Source organism: Saccostrea echinata, unplaced genomic scaffold (genome assembly GCF_033153115.1).
Source record: "Saccostrea echinata isolate AGI-Se365-2 ecotype Australia unplaced genomic scaffold, CSIRO_AGI_Sech_v1 ptg000033l, whole genome shotgun sequence".
Lineage (NCBI taxonomy): Eukaryota > Metazoa > Mollusca > Bivalvia > Ostreida > Ostreidae > Saccostrea > Saccostrea echinata.
Genome location: NW_026889782.1, coordinates 11,791,448 through 11,812,115, shown reverse-complemented (window position 1 = coordinate 11,812,115; position 20,668 = coordinate 11,791,448). Strand labels below are relative to the sequence as shown.

At 32.2% G+C, this 20,668-nt stretch overlaps 1 protein-coding gene across 4 annotated transcripts in view; it reads right to left on the bottom strand.

Moving 5' to 3' along the window:
* LOC133198983 (MYCBP-associated protein-like) overlaps nucleotides 1–20,668 on the bottom strand; it is a 56,584-nt gene that overhangs the window by 3,412 nt on the left and 32,504 nt on the right. For 3 of the 4 annotated variants that reach the window (XM_061334880.1, XM_061334877.1, XM_061334878.1), the window contains exons 14-19: nucleotides 19,174–19,320; nucleotides 18,772–18,885; nucleotides 18,315–18,439; nucleotides 14,189–14,298; nucleotides 12,262–12,333; nucleotides 7,325–7,428 (exon numbers count right to left, since the gene is read on the bottom strand). In XM_061334880.1, coding sequence (XP_061190864.1) covers nucleotides 7,325–7,428; nucleotides 12,262–12,333; nucleotides 14,189–14,298; nucleotides 18,315–18,439; nucleotides 18,772–18,885; nucleotides 19,174–19,320 — 672 coding nt within the window. The remainder of the gene's footprint in view (nucleotides 1–7,324; nucleotides 7,429–12,261; nucleotides 12,334–14,188; nucleotides 14,299–18,314; nucleotides 18,440–18,771; nucleotides 18,886–19,173; nucleotides 19,321–20,668) is intronic. The other variant, XM_061334879.1, reaches the window with a different exon arrangement.

Below are 20,668 nucleotides of genomic sequence, written 5' to 3'. Positions count from 1 at the left end.
TCTTAAGTGTATGATTTTATAAAATTAAATGGGCAAAATTATTACTTTTGAATACTTTGTTTCCATAGTAACGAATGTAATAGTTGATTTACCAAACATGTTTATCACGCATTTAAGACATCAGGCCTTCAACTTTCAGAAACAATCATTGCCACTTGTTTGCTTTGCTGCAAACATTAACTGTGGGACTCTGAACATGTTGAAAAATGCCATTTTTCAAACTTTAGGACATGTTGCCATGGTAACCATGTCACGTAGCAACTATTTTCTGCCTGATTTGAGTTTACAGTAGCAAAGACTTTTATCATAGAGAGTTTGGAGAAATTCTGAGACTATGCGTGCCACAGCTCCTATATAAAAGTTCAAGTCATTACAGAGAATGGCTCTTAATATGTGTCACTTATGATTACCAGGCTGCTTTTGAGAAGAAAATTTGGAAACAATTATTTCCTATTTATTCTCGTAAAACTTTGATCCCATCCTACTCCCTGGAGCCATGATTTAAAGAATCTTGAATTTAAACAACTTGAGGATGCTTGCATATTAATATCACTAATAATAACCTTGTTATTTTTGAAAGATTTCCCCCTATGACACCCCCCCCCCCCTCCCCTAAGATTTACCACCCTAAGGGGTGTCATATTTCGAAATAACTTTAATCTATACTAACTGAGAATGCTTGCATATTAATATCTCTGGTCATTGCCCTGTCATGGAAAATATTTTCCGATAGATTCCCATGTAAATCTTTGATCTCCTATTGTAGCCCCACCCCATCCGGGGGTTGGGAGTGGGGTGAGGTGAGGTGAGGTGGGGTGGGGGTGGGCATGAATTTTAAGTTCAATCTTTACTACCTGAGGATGTTTGCATAATAATATGACTAATCATGACCCTGCTGTTCTTGAGAAGAAGATTTCACATCCCCCCCCCCCCCCCCCCCCGGTCATAATTTGAAGAAACTTAAAAATCAACAATATCAGGTAACTTTCACGTAGGTTTCATCTGTACTGGCCCAGTGGTTCTTGAGAAGAAGATTTTCAGTTACCTCCACTCTACATTTGCCTTTTCTTGATTATCTAGTTCCCTTTGGAAAGGGGTGTAACCCTTCTTTTGAACAAAACCTGAGGATACTAGCTGAAAATGGCCCATTGGTTCAGCTAGAAGAAGAAAATGAAAATGAGAAAAGATTACTTAATGTTGTTACAACAACAATGACGACAACACCAACAGACAATGGACCCAATTTGATAAGAAAATCTTCACATGAGCCTAATTTGGCTTGGGTGATCTAAAAAGTTTTATATATGTATTTGTGTAAATTAATGCGATTTTTAATACAATGCAATATTTCTATTTTTGGACATGTTTTGTAGACAGCACCACAGAGGTATAGGGAATTATGAGTGGGGATAATGACACACCACTTAAGACTGTTTTAAATTTATTTACATATTAATGATTGCAGGGTTTTTTATTTAATAAGATATTAAAATGGAGAATTAAAGGGTTATTAAAATGTGGCATGGGTTTATTTGATTTTTTTGGGAAGATGGTGACTTTCTCAAACCAAAGTGAAAAAAAAACCCATTGAAGAAAGTGATTACCTCTTTTGCATTTGATTTTAAACTCTCCCTTGACTTTAAACTCTGGAAATTTGTCAAGTTAACAATGGATATATACACAAATTACACATGATTAAGATTATTTTCTGCAATCTGTGAAATTTTTTGAGGAAAAAAAAAATTCAGAGTGATTTTAGCTTTCCAGAGATGAATTGAAACAAAAATTTAATTTATTTCAATGATAGTTTGTCTTTGAATTAGTAGGGAAGGAAATTTTTTTACCTCTCTGCGCTTCGCATTTGGGGCCTGAAATGATGATGAATTTTAACAAAAATTATAATTAAATTTATTTTTAAAAATGGCATCTTAAACTAAAAAAAATAAAAAAAAGAAAAAAACTGTAAAAAGTATTTCTACTCAAATGCATCAATTTCCATATATCATTTCTTTAATTCACTAAAACCAACTTCAACTTTTGATAAAAATTGAAGCTTTATCGATGAATTTCCTGGTTTAAAAAAAAAATATTCTAGAATAAATTACTGAATATGAGGGACCTAACTTGTAACTATATGTACATGCATGTACAAGTAGTAGAATGATTTATGTGTAAAAAAGGCTGTCTTTATGAGAATGACCAATATTTTAATGGTTTCAATGTATGTCATATAGTTTAAACAAATGAAATCAATATTCATCTACCTATAAAATTTTGAGAAAGATCAGATGTACTAGAGGGCGATAGACAAAATTTCACCTTTTGCTTCATGCTGGTTGATCCCCGATTATGCAAAGGAAAATATTAACTTTGTAAATGTGAAAGTCCTCTATGAATACGAGTAGATGATATTTATTATATTTATTAGTCCTTTTTTGGACAGGCCGGCCAATTCTATAACTTCTGTTACAGGGCCCTTTCATTTGGGAATTTCAAGACAAACAAGAGGCCCATGGGCCATATTGCTCACCTGAGCACATTGGCTAGGCAAGAGCACAAATCAGTTCCTCGCTTCAATATAAATATGACTCATCATGGCTTTGCTTTTCTTGAGAAGAAGATTTTCAAAGGTTTTTCCTATATATTTCTATGTAAAACTTTGATCCTCCATTGTGGGCCCACCCTACCCCCCGGGGTCATGATTTGAACAAACTTGAATCTACACTACCTGAGGATGCTTCCATATAAATATGACTCATCATGGCTTTGCTTTTCTTTAGAAGAAGATTTTTAAAGGTTTTTCCTATATATTTCTATGTTAAACTTTGATCCTCCATTGTGGCCCCGCCCTACCCCCAGGGGTCATGATTTGAACAAACTTGAATCTACACTACCTGAGATGCTTCCATATCAATATGACCCCTGGGGAGAGCTTGAATTTTAAACTACCTAATGATGCTTATGTCAATATAACAAATGGCTTTGTTGTACTTGAGAAGATTTTTAAAAAATTTTCCCATAAATAATTTTGTAAAAAATTTGATCCCCCATTGTGGCTCCTCCCTACCCCAGGGGTCATGAACTTGAATCTACCCTACCTGAGGATGCTTCCATATCAATATGACTAAACATAGCTTTTCTGTTCTTGAGAAGACGTATTTTTTCTATATGTTCTTATGTAAAACTTTCTACCCCTCACTGGGCCCCACCCTACCCCTGGGGGTCATTATTTGAACAAAATTGAATTTACACTACCTGAGGATATTATCATATCAAAATGACTAAACACAATTTTCAGTTCTTGAGAAGAAGAAATTTTCCTATATGTTCCTATGTAAAATTTTCGCTCCCCCATTGTGGTCCGACCCTATCCCCGGGGGTCATCATTTTAACCAACTTGAATCTACACTACCTGAGGATGCTTCCATATCAAAATGACTAATAATGGCTTTGCAGTTCTTCAGAAGTAGATATTTTCCTATATATTTCTATTTATTGCAGTTCTTCAAAAGTATATATTTTCCTATATATTTCTATGTAAAACTTTGATCCTCCATAGTGGCCCCACCCTACCCCCGGGGGTCCTGATTTGAATAAATTTAAATCTACACTACCTGAGGATGCTTCCATATAAGTATGACCAATCAGGGCTTTGCTGTTCCTCAGAAGAAGATTTTTAAAGATTTTTCCTATATATTTCAATGTAAAACTTTGATAGTCCATTGTGGCCCCACCCTACACCCAGGGGTCATGATTTGAACAAACTTGAATCTACACTACCTGAGGATGCTTCAATATAAATATGACTCATCATGGCTTTGCTTTTCTTGAGAAGAAGATTTTCAAAGGTTTTTCCTATATATTTCTATGTAAAACTTTGATCCTCCATTGTGGGCCCACCCTACCCCCCGGGGTCATGATTTGAACAAACTTGAATCTACACTACCTGAGGATGCTTCCATATAAATATGACTCATCATGGCTTTGCTTTTCTTGAGAAGAAGATTTTTAAAGGTTTTTCCTATATATTTCTATGTAAAACTTTGATCCTCCATTGTGGCCCCGCCCTACCCCCGGGGGTCATGATTTGAACAAAATTGAATCTACACTACCTGAGGATGCTTCCACATGAGTTTCATCTTTCCTGGCCCTGTGGTTCTTGAGAAGAAGATTTTTAAAAGATGCTATTAATTTTTCACTAATTCTTTATTATCTCCCCTTGAAAGAGGGCGTGGCCCTTCATTTGAACAAACTTGAATCCCCTTACCCCATGGATACTCTGTGCTAGGTTCGGTTGAAATTGGCCCAGTAGTTCTGGAGAAGAAGATGAAAATGTGAAAAGTTTACGACAACGACAACAACAACAACGCCAGACAACGGACAAATTTCGATCAGAAAAGCTCACTTGAGCCTTCGGCTCAGGTGAGCTAAAAATCTTAGAAATTGGAAGGCATATATCTTGTATAGTTTCTTATTATGAATGATCCAATTGGAACAAAAGTAATGCACTAAGAAAATTTTAATTAAGGACAGACGATACGTTCCTCAATAATAAATAATTTTTTCTAAGATTTTGTCATTGAAGTATTGCTACTTTAACATGTTTACTCACAAAAGATTGAGCCTTACCAGGCATTTGTGCAAGATACCAGAGGATGTTTTTCCTATAAAATCCTTTTGGAAAAACTTAATTAGCCAATAACACATTTTTTTGGTGTTTTATTTTTTCAAAGACAATTAGAAACCAGTTCAGAAACCAGAAGGTAATTAAAATTTTGAATATTTTCCACATAATTCAAAGGTATACAAAACAGATATTTGAGGAACGTATCGTCTGACCTTAAGGGATCCAATATATTTACATGGGAAATTTATTAATAAATTTAGGGGGGAAAAGTCAATTTTAAAGTGATACTAGATCACTGTTTAAATTCAATTGAAAGGGCTAATTACTAATTAAACTGAAAAGGAAAGTTATAGAAATGCCTGTGTTTTTAGCAAAGTCTTAATTAGATTCTCATTGCATTATCTTTTATAAGGAAATAGAAATACAACTGATGAATGGGGTCAAAGTTCAAACTTCATAAATTCATTGTAGGTGGGTTAAAGTTCAGGTGCCCTCCAATAATTTTCACAGAGATCTGTTCAGTACTAGTAAATGAAAAAAAAATAATGAAAAAAAATGTCTTTTTTTTCATCAGACAATTTTTAAATTAGCAAATGTGGTGCATCATTATTAAGCAGTAGTATTGAAAATATATATGTGATGTTTATGTTAGGCCATTCCAAATTTTTTCTATTTTTAGCATGCGCGTGCACCTTGGATTTTGACACCCAATTTCTGAAAAAAAAAACCAAACAAAATCAGGAATCCTGAAATTGATTATTCTGGTCGAAATCTTTTAATTCTGTCAATTTCTTTAAATATCTGTCAACAGTATGTCATATTAAGTATATTTTAAGCATTTAATACCTTGATTTTGCAATAGAATAGATCTTTCTATGATAAAAATAGATTAATAAAATCCTTTGAATGATGTCATTTTTAGGGCTATACGAGGGTTGATTCAAAAGTTTGTGGAATTTCTTGATATATTATTTATTATTGGTGGAAGTGATTGAAAATTACCGATCTATGGAGATATGTATATACACTTGTTGAATTTTTTAATAAAAAAATATTTTAAATATTCATGATAGTAACACTTCGTGAGTTGCCATAGAAACAGATGTTTGAAAATGCAGGGGAGACATTTATTCATTCATTGTCATTTCAATACTTAATACTCACTGTGAGGAAAAAAACACGTTAAGTAGCATATGAAACGAAAATGATGTCATTATTACAATTGCTTAACCTCTTATAAACCTTTGTGTGAAAGTTTTATCGATTTTACTGGATATTTAGTTTTTCTATTGATGATTTGTTGTTCATCATGATATCATTAGACAACGTCGAAATTTGGTCAAGTAATAAGTTTTTTTTGAAAATCTCGGGAACACTCCTACTTAAACGCATATACTACTGATACAGGCAGGACAAAAGTGCAGTAAGCCACTGGCTTTCCAGTGGCGTGAGAAATTTAAGGAAAACAGAACTTCAGTGGAGGATGATGAAAGATGTGGTCGCCTATTGCAAGGTCGTTTTTTCCTCGTAGACAAATTGAGAGCAGTAATGGACGTGGACCACCGATGTACTGTGGTTGACATTGCTACTGAAATAGGAACATCATATGGAATGATGGAGCGTATTTTAAAAAAATGATGGTAATAAAAAGATCGTGGGTGTGAGATGGGTACCCAGGCATTTCTCAAGAGCAGAAATGGAGAAAAGAAAGCAGCATTCTGTAGAAATTTTAAGTCGATTTGAATGTAAGGTTGAGATGCTCCTACAACATGATGTGACATATCTAATGACGTTACGTTGAAGTCTCCCCTGGATTTTACAACTGTCCATGTTAAGAAGGCTCCTGTGACCTTAATGGTAATTGAAACTTGGTGAGATTTTCCAGCATTGTTGCATAATGGCTCTATTTTATAAATATGTCTATTGTTTGCTTTAATCTCATCACGATAAAATTTTAGAAAGAAATTCCACAAACTTTTGGATCAACCCTCGTAGAGTCTGCAATTTATTTTTTGGCTTGTGTGTGTTTTTTTTTGAATGGGTAGGGAGGTTTCTGAAAGATGGGTGAATGCTAAACAGAGAAAAAACTGAGGATGGCCTTATGATTTGTATTAAATATTGCCTCTTCTTCACTAGTGAAATTTTTAAAAAAAATATTTTTTTAATTTTTTTTAAAGAATTATAAAGTATTCAAACTTAAGAATTTTAAAAATTCAAAACTTTTGGAAACATCTGGAATTATAATACTTGAGTTAAACCCTGTAGCATCAATGGGTACCACAATATTACCCTAAGCCCCCTGTTATTGCAACTATATAGACTACCACACAGTTATATCCAAGGACAACCACATTATTGCCCTGCATTACCAAGTTATTGCACTAAACTACAAAAGTACTGCCCCTCTAATAAAACTTTGATCACCAAAGTATTGCCCTGTAAGAAACAGTTTTGTCTGGATCATGACAGTATTGCCCTGCAGCACAAGGTTCTATTATGAATATACTGCCTGAGTTGTCACACTATTCCTTACGTCAACCATACTATGTCATAGAATTTCCAGTCTTTGATCACCACACCATGGCTACCCTGCAGCATGCAGTTCTATCATTAGTACCCCTGAGTCACCCTGCAACATCTCACTGTATTCCCTAGTACAACCATGCATTGGCATGGAATTCCCAAACTCAAACCCACCTCCTTGCCTTTGGCTGCTTTGGCATCTTTTGGTGGTGGCGGCTTCTTTTCTGGTGGTGCCTTTGCCCCTTTGTTCTCTGCCTTGGATTTACTGCGGGTATCACCTATAAATTCAATGGAAAGATTTACTTCTGAAATCATTTGTACTCCAAATAGGTTGAAAAATAGCAGAGATGAAAAATATCATATGTGAAATATGCTTAAATCTTTAAATATTAAGTAAGATTCCAATTAAGGTCTTTTCTATAAAAAACCTTACTAAATCTTTTTTTTTCATTGCTAAAATGACATGCTTAGTATACCCCACTCCCACAGTAGTACACTTGGAATCATATTTCAGTTAAACAAAATTTCTTGCCAATAAAGATTTATCTGTTAAAGCCCAAATCATTTATATGTTCAATCATTAATCAGCAACATTTCAATTATTTTTTTTTACATAAAATTAATAGTTACACGACTTAAAACTTTCAAGAATGCTTGCGAAATACGTCAAGATAACATTTTTATTGGTTAATATATATACTTTGGCATTTCTAATGGAAATTCCTAATATCAGTGTCCAAATTTAAATGAAAGAGTAAAAAAAGATCATTCAATTAACCAGGAGACAAACTTGTGTCTCTTGATTATCAATTTAAATGTCAAATTAATACATAATTTTTACAGTTCACAATGTATTTTACATAATTAAAAAAGGAAAGAAAATTATAATGATTTCAAGTCCACAATCAACTAGCATTATAAATCTTGCAGAAATTAGCAGAAATTATCATCGGAAAAGTTCAAGGCAAATAAGAAAGACCTGTGGCTATTGTATTGAATAAATGATTTGAAGATATTAAAAAGCAGCAAATAAGAAGTTGGTAGTAAAAAATATATATATTTGAAAGTTTACTACGAAGTTAGAATCATAATGGCCTTATTCAGAACTGGCAACTATGATAAAAATATATTAAATTAATATTGATTTAGAGGTAACTAGGATTCTGATATGAAGTATGAAAGTCTTTATCTTTTTTCCATGGTTGTAACATCTGTATAGAACATTTTTAAGAGTCCTATTTTTTTTTTTGGATAAAATGTCATTTAAAAATATTTGCTGTAAATAAAAAGGAAATTAAATACTTAATAATTCAATTATCACATGTAATTATCAAAATTTACAACCAAATCAGCCATTTAAAAACTATTTGGAAAGTTTTAAGTAACAATTACTGTGACATTACATTTCCTAGAATAATTTCCTTTTCATAAATGCACATAGGAAATGTTCATATTTTAAAGATCAATAGGATACTTTGACGATAACAAATATGTGTTCTTTTAAGTAACATATCACTGACATTTCAATATAATCATTTTATTTAATTGGTTTAATTTTTACTTGTTAAAAAAGATCTTTTTTGGTTAAATAAATGACCATAAATAGTATCTTATCATTTTACATATTAACCTACTTAATATGAACTGACTACGCACTTATGAAAGGTGCACATTCTAAGACTAAAATATGACAATTAAAATGCAAAAAGTAGAATTCAAATTGCTTCGAAATTCAAAAACTTATAACAAAAACTATTATACAAAAAGGGAAAGAGGTTGAATTTGGAATTTTCTTAGAATAATGAAGTGTAAATGTACTGTTCTGAAATACCCTTGTAATTTTGAGGATCAAATTCTGTGTTGATACAGCTTATGTAATTAGGAGGAAATGCTAAGAAAAAAAAGCAAATCCCCCCCCCCCCAAAAAAAAAAATCCAATATAAATATATATATCTTAGATATGCAAAAAAAAAAAAAAAAAAAAAAAAAAAAAAAAAAGATGTGATGCCCCCAAATGGCAGCTGAAGGCCAAGATTATTTTTTTTCAAATGTAGGTCAAACTCCAATGTCAAGGTCAAGAGTTCAAAAATGGTGGTACCCAATAACATGTCTTTTCACAAGGAATACATATGTGAAATATAAAAGCCTTTGCACCAACCATTCAGATAATATGGCAAAGGTTAAAGTTTTTCAAAAGGAGGCCATACTTCAAGGTCAAGGTGATGAGGTCCAAAAAATTGGTACCAAAGGAAAGGTCTTGTCACAAGGAATACATAGGTAAAATATGAAAGCCCTAGCACCAAATGTCAAAAAGTATAGGCAAGGTTAAAGTTATTTTTCAAATGTAGGTCAAACTTTAAGGTCAAGGTCAGGAATTCAAAACTGTTGGTTTTCAAAGGAAGATCTTTTCACAAGGAATACATATGTGATATATGAAAGCCCTAGCTCCAACCATTCAAAAGATAGAGCCAAGATTAAAGTTCTTTTTTCAAATGTAGATCAAAACTTCAAGGCCAAAAGGTAAAAACACTTGGAGCCGAAAGAAAGGTCTGGTCACATGGAATATACATCTGAAATATAGAAACCCAAGCACTAACAGTTCAAAAGTTATGGTTAAGTTTTAAGTTTGGTAAAATTTTGCAAAAGAAGGTCAAACTCCAATGTTAAGAGATCAAAAATGTTGATACCCAAAGAAAGGTCTTGTCACAAGGAATACACGTGTGATGGACAGACTAAACACTATATGCCTCTGAATCTTTGACTGGGGGGGGGGGGGGGGCATAAAAATCATGAGTTTAACATAATACATATTTCAGATGTCAAACAAATTACATGTATAACAAAAGACACATAAAAATTTAATGAACTTTTTTAAGGAAGTGAATACTTTATCATTTATGCTGAAATGTTGATCAACTTAATTGAAATTAAAAATTCAAAGATATATAGAGTAAAAAAAAATTCTTTTGAAGATGCAAGATAACTCAGAATTGGAAATTATGAAAGCAAATCTTGCTGAACAAAGCCTTGTAAAATAAAATTCATCCAAAGTAATTTAAAATTTTGGTAAACTTTCAAAAAAACTATGAACACCTGAAATTTGAAAATGAACTTTGAACTCTGAACCCTGTAACCTGAACCGACCCGGTCCTCTCCCGAATATGGATATTCTCCTTTCAGTCACCATGATAGACGCTCTTTTCCACTGACGCTTCAGTTGGAACTTTTTCATGAAGTTTGGATCTGTTTTGTTTTGTATAATGCACAAAGTATATTATCCTCTTTTTTTTTTTTTTTTAAAAAAAAAAAAAACCAACTCTGAATTCAATTAAGTAACCATTCTTTCTAAAATGTTGAGCCTACATTTTAAGACATTAATACTCCCCCCATCCCCCCCCCAAAAAAAAAAAGAGAGAGAGAGATAAAGAAAAAAGAACAAAAAATGGGATTGTGTATCTCAACCCTGCTGAAATTTATATTGTAGTACATGTATTATGCATTTTTCAAAAATATTTCAGTCAGTGGAACCAGTATTTTGAATTTTTTATAGAGGGAAATTTCATTTGTTTTTTTAGGATGTGAGTTTTTCTTTTCTTTTTTTTTCATGAACTTTTGTGTCCCTGTCAAAATTATAGGTATAGATGTATTTTTAATTGCATAAATTTTATAGGAAAATGACATCACATTCTATGTGGTTTTTACTGAAAGTAACATGACACATGAAGTAACACATAATATAATTTCATTCCCTGTTAAGACTGGCACCAAGAAAAACAATTCCTAGTCAAGAATGACAGATTCAAAGCAATAGAGTTCTGGACTATATACTTCAATTAACCTTCTACAAAACTAGAAGTCTAAGACATATAATGATCTATTGTAGACCATGCAAATTGGATTTCTTTTTTGGCATCACAGATGCAAAAATAACTCCTTATGGCAGGAAAAATAATTGTTGATTGAACTATATTTGGTGACCTACTCAGTTATGTTAACAGTGCTTTGTTCCAATTATCAGAAAATGGTTCTTAATATAGGTTACATGTAAATGATCTTTAACTCTTCCTGAAAACAGTTTCTAGGCATGATTGTAACAGATTTCGCCTTCAGGTTGCTTTGGCCTGGAAAAAATTGTCCTCTGAATATTTATGGAAAAAAGTGTAAATTTTTGACCCTCTTTTATGACCCGGCCCATCCTTGTCCCTTGGACCAAGAATTGTATATCCTGAAAAGTTATGGAAAATAAGTAGCTACTATTTCTATTGATAATGTAAGCAGTTTTTCCTACAAAATCAAAAATATTACACCTGAAAAAAAAATAACATTATTAAAATTTATTAGTCTTTGCTAAAAAGAATTATAATTGTAGCTGCAAGCGATTCATTAATTGCTACATGATATCGTTGGTAGGAAGATATATGTAAAATAGTTTTAGACTGACTTTAGCAGAACAGCAGAATTGTAGACCCTCACCTTTATAAAGAAATAAAGATATGTTTTGAACAAATGAGTCTTCAGTTTCACTTTGTGAAAGTTGATGCATTTTATCAACCCAAGGATTCTCTTAATTAACTGCTAAGAATGTTTTTTAGTGGTTTTTTCAATGTATATTTTTTGTTTCATGTTTGTTTTCTTTCTTTCCTTTTGTATTTTTTTTTTTTTTGCTTTGCTTGGATATGGGAATATCACAGTTTTTTCCCTCAGAAAATGCATATAAAAATACAAAAACAAAATAAAAACAAAACAGAGAGAAACTTACATGTACAATTATAAGTGATATAAACACATGTACCATAAAAGAAATGTGATAAGTCTGATGTTCTAAAGACCCCCCCCCCCCCCCAAAAAAAAAAAAAAAGAATTTTGTTCTACATAAAAGAAAGTAGATAAACTTCAAAATAAAGATAATTGATTTCAAAACATGCAGGCAATCTCTCAATTTTTCCTGACTCTTAAGTAGTGTTACATGCATTATGTTATTAAAAGCTGAATATCTGAAGATGTAAATGGAAATTTTTCTATGACAGCTTTACGTTACAACAGCTGTCTGTGTTACAAAGGGAGATAATCCTAAAGGAAGTTCTATGTTACTATTAGGGGAGATAACTCACTGACGTCACTGTCTGCATTAGACAAACGTGATGGTTGACGACGGTTACTTAACCGTGATTCCGGAGACGCATCTGAGAGAAGGACAAAAATGATGGAAATAAATATTCTCATAAAACTTTTTTTGTCAAAATTAATGTTTTTAAAAATACTGGTAATAAAATTGATGAAAAATACTTTTTTTCTTTCTTTAAAATCTTAAAGATAAATTAATGCAATGAAATCAAAACTGCAAATCTAAACATTGTACAGTTATAGAAATGAATAAGCTGCATATTCACTTTCTATATGGTCATAGCTTTTCACTGAAGATATATATATTTTTTCAAAAAAAATTCTTTATTCATAAAGTAAAAGTTTTCATACAATACCAGATATGACAAACAAATATATGTCTACCAAATGTAACACATCTCTGATTAATGTATCTACAGGAATGTTAAAACTAATTTGTCTGCACATCAAAAATGACTTAAAACACACTATAATGTTTAGAAGATGTAACAGCACAGCTATCTTCAAGAAAATATCCTTTGGTTCATTTCTTGTGGCCAAACAAAGAATTCATAGGAGAAAAATATTGGTTAGATAGATCAGATTTGACTGAGCAAATTTCTGAAACCCCAAACACCAGATCACACAAAAGTGGAGACAAATATTGGACAAAACTGTAGTTATAGTCTTTTTTTATTTATAGAACAAAAAAACCCCACTAAATTAACTTAATTGAAATCCTAAAAGCAGAAGAAGAAACACATAACTTATAATGTTCTACTGTAATGTCAGACCCTAAAGACACTCATTCAAACAGAAAATTAAAGAACCAATAAATAGCAAGTGTTAGGTCACATGATCAACCATCAATGATTGACCAATCACAGTGCAGAATGGAGAACTCATGTCTAGTATTCAACCAATCACTCACTGAATGCAGATACAACTGAAGTCATTCTTGTAACTTTCCTAAAGATCCTGTATGCTGTAAGTATATTTTTGTGTGAAAATACAGCACATTCAAAGACTTGTCCTTTTTTTTCAATATAATATAATTTTTAAAAATTTAGGGTCAACATTTATCTCATTGTGATATTTCAAATTTAGACAAAGCTAGACAGTAATTACTGTATATCATGATATAAAACCTATATAATGTCTTAATATAATGCTACAGCTACTTGCTATGAAAAGATCAACACCCTGGAAGCACACAGCTAAAAAGGGGGGTATAGACAAAACAGATCAACATTTTCTTCTCAATAGATCTATTTAACGAAAGCAAAATCCCACACAGGTTAAAAAAATCTATTAAAGAAAAAAAAATTCAGCAGAGAAACAGATTTATTTTTTCTTAAGTCACTTACTAAAAAAGTAAGAAATTAAATGAACATTATCTACATTGAATACCAGTGAGAAATTCAACTCAATGCAGACCAAAACAAGAAAATGCCAGAATTTTTTCCCATAAAGACATTTCAAGATAGTTCTATCATTCTGATTATAGAAACTACAGGGTTTATACAAATGTGTGATGCAATAATGGGCTACAGTGTTGTTCTAAAAACCCACCATCTTCAGTGTTGGTGACCATATCTGCTGTGTCTAGTGTGCCTACATTTTCGGCTTCAGTGACAAAACATTTTCAGATAAAAGTCTTAATTAAATTTAGGAAAATTAAAAAAAAATAAAACTTAAAAATAAAAAAATAAAAGTATGGTATAACTAGCTGAGATCATAATCACCTAATCCTACACATTTTTAATCTACTTTGTAACTTTTTAATTTCAAATAGCAAATAAAGTAAGCAATAAATCTATGTGAATCTGATTAATTTATATAAACAAACAAAAATATACAAAAAAACACGCCCACTGCATAAAATTCATTCAATCCATCACGTAATGTTTTGGATTTTTATGGTTTTATACTCACTGAAGTCATCTGGGAGGTCATCGTTTTCTCTCTCAGGTAATCCCATTGTGTGTCTTATCGCATAGGACTCCCGAACGATGCTGTCTACGGCCTCTACCAAAAGTTCATACCTGGAAATTCCAATATTGAAGACATTAACAGTTAGATGCATGCTCACCCACCCAAACTGCTAAATGGGAAACTCCAAGAGGAAAGATTTGGAAGTGACATACTATGCCAACCACATCTTTTACTGTATAAAAATCAATAACTCATCTAAAAAGAACAATATCCATTAAGCATGATTGAAGGCAAGATTTAAAAAATGGCTTTCATTTTTGAAAAAAAAAAACAAGCAAATTTAAATAATTGTGGTCCCCCGCTTTCAGTGTCTTAGTGGATGGGATGCCATTATTCATGGTATATTGTAACTGTCTAGTTCGTGTGCCCTGTCTTGTCTGTACATTATACAAAAAAGACATCAATTATTGAATTAATAACAGTTATGGCAAAGATTATAGCTTCTCAAAAATAAATCAAACTTCAAGATCAAGGTCATGAGGTCAAATATAATAAAATCCGAAAGGTCTTGTCACAAGTAATGCACATGTTAAAAAAAAATATCCAAAACCAGAGTATATAATCAGAAAGGTCTTGAAACAGGTAATGCAAGTCAACTGTAAATGCCATATCTTCTCTAAATCAATAATTATTAGCAATGTTAAAATTTTTGAAAATTAGGTCAAACTTCAAGGTCAAGGAATTAAAAATCATAGTACATTTGGAAATGCTTGTCACAGGTAATGCACGTGTCAAATATGAATGACCTATCTTCACTCCAAAAGTTAGCAACACTGATGAAATATTTGAAAATTAGATCAAACATGAAGGTCAAGGTCAAAGGGTAAAAAAAATCATAGCATGCTTGGAAACACCTTCTCACTGGTAATGCACATGTCAAATATGAAAGCCTATCTATTCTCAATCAAAAAGTTATAAGTAAAGATAAAAATTTTGAAAAGTATGTCAAACCTCAAGGTCATGTGGTCAAAAACCACAGTGTATTTGGAAAGGTCCTGTCACAGGTAAATGTACTTGTTAAATATGAAAGCCATATCTTTTCTCATTCAAATTTTATGACCAATTTAAGGTAATGTTAAAACTTTTGAAAAGTAGGTCAAAATTCAAGGTCAATGTCAAGGGGTCAAAAACATAGTACACTTGGAAAGATCTTGTCACAGGTAATGCACATGTCAAATATGAAAGTCCTGTCTCTTCTCAATCAAAATTTCTGAAAAGTAGGTCAAACTTCAAGGTCAAGGCCATGGGGTCAAAACTCATAGTATATTTGGAAAGGTCTTGCCACAAGTAATATACATGATGTATAAAATGAAAGCCCTATCTTTTCTCATTTAAAAGTTATGACCAATTTAAAGTACCGTATATACTCGCCTATAAGTCAGTCCGCCTATAAGTCGGTTGTAGTTTTTGAGGTTATTTTAGAGGGATTTGTCATTGACCCGCTTATAAGTTGGTACAACTTTTTGTTAGAATCAGTTGACAATTTCAAACCAATGCTCTGATGTTTTAACCTGGTTTTGGTTAATATTCTTAGAAATGACACCGATATTTAATTTTAAATCATTAAGAAAAATACATAATGCACACTTTAAATAAAAATAAAGTTATTAAAATATGTAAATACTTGAACTTTATGTATAATCTTAGAATGCATAAATGATATGATATATCCATACTACATTTCGACATCCAGATAGTACTAATCTTTTTATGACTCGCCTATAAGTCGGACCTAGAGTTTTGGACCAAAATTTTACTCCCAAAAAACCGACTTATAGGCGAGTATATACGGTAATATTAAAATTTTTGAAAAGTAGGTCAAACTTCAAGGTCAAGGTCACCGGGTCAAAAATCATAGTATATTTGGAAAGGTCTTGTCACAGGTAATGTACAAGTGAAATATGAAAGCCCTGTCTCTTCTCATTCAAAAGTTATGACCAAGGTTAAAGTTTTTGTGACAGACAGACTGACAGAAGAATGAGATTTAATGTCCCCTCACTTTTGTGAAAGCATGGGGACAAAAACCACTCAGATTCCTGATGCTAAAAATCCTTACACCAGCATATTTCAAAAAGATTGTTAGTAATTCATGAAAAAATACCCGTGTAAGGGAAGTAACTGCATGATCTTTTCAAATCTATGATAGACGTTACTGTATACAGAGTTATTTTTGCCCCACCTTATTTTCACCCATTCACACCTGCAAATAACTTTGCCCCATTTAGAATTCGCCCAGACACAGTTCTGTTTAAGAGGTAATGCCGTTTTCTTTGAAATTTGCCCAATTGTGATGATGGCAAAAGGTGCAAATATAAAACGGGGGCGAAAATTTCCCTGTATACAGTACTTATATTTACCATTTATATGATTATTTTTTTCCATTGAAATGACATAAATTGAAAATCTGTGGAAGGATTTTTGGGGATGTTTTTTGAAATACTGTTTATAAGTACAGGTAACCCCAGCCATCAGGTCTTCTTTATTGTTTAACTGTATAAAGGAAGGATTACTTGGGGGTGAAGTCATACGCATGACACTGAAGGAAAAACCATATTCCTAATCAGATGACATCAATGGTAATTCACTAAACAATTAACTTTTAAAATCATTTCAAAGAGATTTTACTAATGTAAATATCATATGAATACCAAATGTCTCATTGAATGACTTTTTCACTCAGTCAATAATGTTATGAGGAATGACACAGATATTAAATCTTTCATTCTCAACGAATAAATTTCATATTAATGATCTAATGTATATACCTGTGTCAATAATAAGGCCATTCCAAGTTTTTTTTCTCTGTTTAGCATCCGCATGTGCCTTGGTTTTTGATACCCCATATCAGAAAAAAAAAATCGAAATCAGGAGTCCTGAAATTGATTATTCTGGTCAAAATCTTTGAATTCTGTCAATTTCTCTAAATTTTTGCCTACAATATATTTCATATTAGTTATATTTTAAGCATTCAATACTTTGATTTGCTAATGAATAGATCTTTCTACAAGAAAAATATTAATGAAATCAAATTCTTTGAATTACATCATTTTTATGACTAAAAAGTCTGTGTTCTATTTTTTGGCTTGTGTGTTTTTTGCGAATAGGTAGGCAGGCTTTTGAAAGATGGGTGGACGCTAAACATAGAAAAAACTTGGATAAGATATAGGTATTTCACCATTTATTCTCAACAAATCAAACAGCTACCATTTAATTTATTTCGTCCATGTTTTTGTTTGGTTGAAGAGTTATATCCCTTGTCTCCCTACAATCCAGAAATCCAGAAATATACCAATGCTTCTTGGGCTCGCCTTAAGTCGGACTTGGAGTTTTGGATCAAAATCTAACTCCCAAAAATCAGACTTTAAGGGGAGTATATACACTATACGAAGTTATAACCTACCCCACTTCATACAAATCTTTCTTGAGTTATAACCTACCCCACTTTACACAGATCTTTCTTGAGTTATAACCTATCCCACTTTATACAGATCTTTCTTGAGTTATAACCTATTCCACTTTATACAGATCTTTCTTGAGTTATAACCTACCCCAATTTATACAGATCTTTCTTGAGTTATAACCTATTCCTCTTTATACAGATCTTTCTTGAGTTATAACCTATTCCACTTTTTACAGATCTTACTTGAGTTATAACCTATTCCTCTTTATACAGATCTTACTTGAGTTATAACCTATTCCTCTTTATACAGATCTTACTTGAGTTATAACCTATTCCACTTTTTACAGATCTTACTTGAGTTATAACCTATTCCACTTTATACAGATCTTACTTGAGTTATAACCTATTCCTCTTTATACAGATCTTACTTGAGTTATAACCTATTCCACTTTTTACAGATCTTACTTGAGTTATAACCTATTCCTCTTTATACAGATCTTACTTGAGTTATAACCTATTCCACTTTATACAGATCTTTCTTGAGTTATAACCTACCCCACTTTATACATATCTTTCTTGAATGGTTTATTTGGACAGAAGGACATCTTGGAGTTATTGGGTTATAACCTACCCCACTTTATACAGATCTCTTGAGTTATAACCTACCCCACTTTATACAGATCTTTCTTGACTGGTTTATTTGGACAGAAGGACATCTTGGAGATGATGATGTTCAGTTGATGGAGGAAATTCTCTTTTCTTTCATCATCCTCATCCATGGCTACAATCTCCTATAAATAGTAACAGTAACTGTTACAAGATTAATCCTATAAATAGTAACAGTTACATGATTGCTCCTATAATAATAGTTACATGATTATTCTTATAAATAGTTATAGTATCATAATTCTTACTACTGAAACATTATATGCTTTTTTCAACATAAATATGACAAAAAATCTATACAGAGATAAATTTCCATTTTTTTTTTGTTTTTGTTTTAAGAACATTTTATTCTGAGTTGAAATTATTTGTTCTTGAAGCACAGGATTAGAGATTCTGTGAAGCATTCAGAATCACTAATGTGGATTAATGAACACAAAGAAAAAGCATTAAAACAAACGTCTTTGAGATCTTCTACTGATAGGTCCCACACCCGCCCCTCTCGATCCTCCTCGGGGGCAATCTCTAGGTACAGCTGTTTCAGTTCCCCGACCAATGTGTGATTGTAGTGAAGCTAAAAGTAGAATACAGGTACATGTATTTCATCTACATGTAAATACTTCAACACATATACAGTAAATCCTATCCAATCCAAATATTGTGTATTTTGAAATCTTGCCTATTATCATAAAAACTTTTAGTCCCTAACTTTGACACATTTTGTCATATTGTAAAACTTCTCTGATGACCTTGACATATTAAATGGTGACCTTGACATTCTCAACAAACATTATAATTACCTTGAAACTCTTGAACTTAACACTATATGTGAATTTGACACCTAAACTGATTAATTCTCTACCTTGGGATTATTTCTGTGGAAGATTTCTTCATCCGTGATGTAAGCATCGATTGGTGACGAGGGTCTGTCGGGAGATTTAATTCCACTGATGATGTCATACAAGATCTGTCGTGCAACCTGTTCAGCCTGCTTCTGCTGCAAGTCTCTCTGTAATAAAAAACATAATAAAATGGAACTCTGGTATCTTGAACACTGAAACATGTACTCTGAACACCGGGCAATACCCAAGTTGTGTTCTACGTTGGACAGTAGGAATAACTTCTTATTAACAAATATAATCAAGTCTATCTTAATGAAGCAGAATAAAATATAGAAAAAAAAGTAAAATTTCTTTATTTGTTAAAAATAAGAGCCTTTTCTGGATGAAAAATAACTTTTAAGATTTAACATATCCCTCTGTTCACAAAAATAAGATTTGTCAAAAAATTCATGAGAGTGTTTTTTCCCAAATCTAAATTATGACTGAAATGCAAACAATTTAAGCATACCTTTTGGGAGCAAAATTTGACTGAAATCACCATTTGACAGTTTGTAATGGGAATAACAGTCATTTAATTGCAGTGAGAGTTGTCTCTCTTATCAGAGGGACAATGAACCTTAAATAAAGCTCCTCTTAATCTTAATATCTTGACTGAAAACGTGCAACACAGGCATATTCTAGGAAAATTCTACATTCTCATAATATACAATAGATCACTTAATTTCAATGACACCATATTTTCATGAGATTGTTATTTGGGATTTATAAGCCAGACCAAATTTTTAAGATTTTACTTCGGTCATTGCTCTATATCATCTATAGTAATATATACAAGAATGATTTTTTGGAAAGCAGACAGTCTCGCATAATCACATGAAAATAAAGTTCTCACGAATGAATTGATTTACAGAAATATTTTGAAAAAACAATACAATCATGAATATTTGTTATTTTACATCAGTCCGAGACTGTTTTGATGAAAAGTGACTAATAAATTGCCTATACGTGCACAAAAACATTACCGGTAACTCAAACAATGTTTACATTCTGTAACGGAACTGTGAATATTCTTTGATGTAATTATTATAAATATAAGGATGTTTGAGGATAAAGAAAACACGTTTAATGGCATTGACCTTTCTAACCCTTGTTGTTGTCTGATAAAATTGTATATAGTACAAGCGACAGAATGTAAAAGCTCAAACCGTTAATTGTTTTATTAGGCAAAAAAAGTTTTTGTGTTACATGTTAATGACATCACAATTAGTTACCAAGATAAAAAAGATAAATATTATTCTAATCATGGAAAAATAGTCTGTTTTTTTGTTTTTGTTTTGTTAAGAAAGTGCAACCATGTCTAAATATTATGCACATTTTTCAAGCCTTTCTTAGAGACCGTAAAGCTTCTTTCAACCCCTTCCCCCCCCCCCCCCCACTGTCCTCTCCCTCCCTCCATTTTCGCTAGTCAAGGGTTTTCAGTCCACTCCGCTGCCAATGGGGAGCAGAGGGGATGGA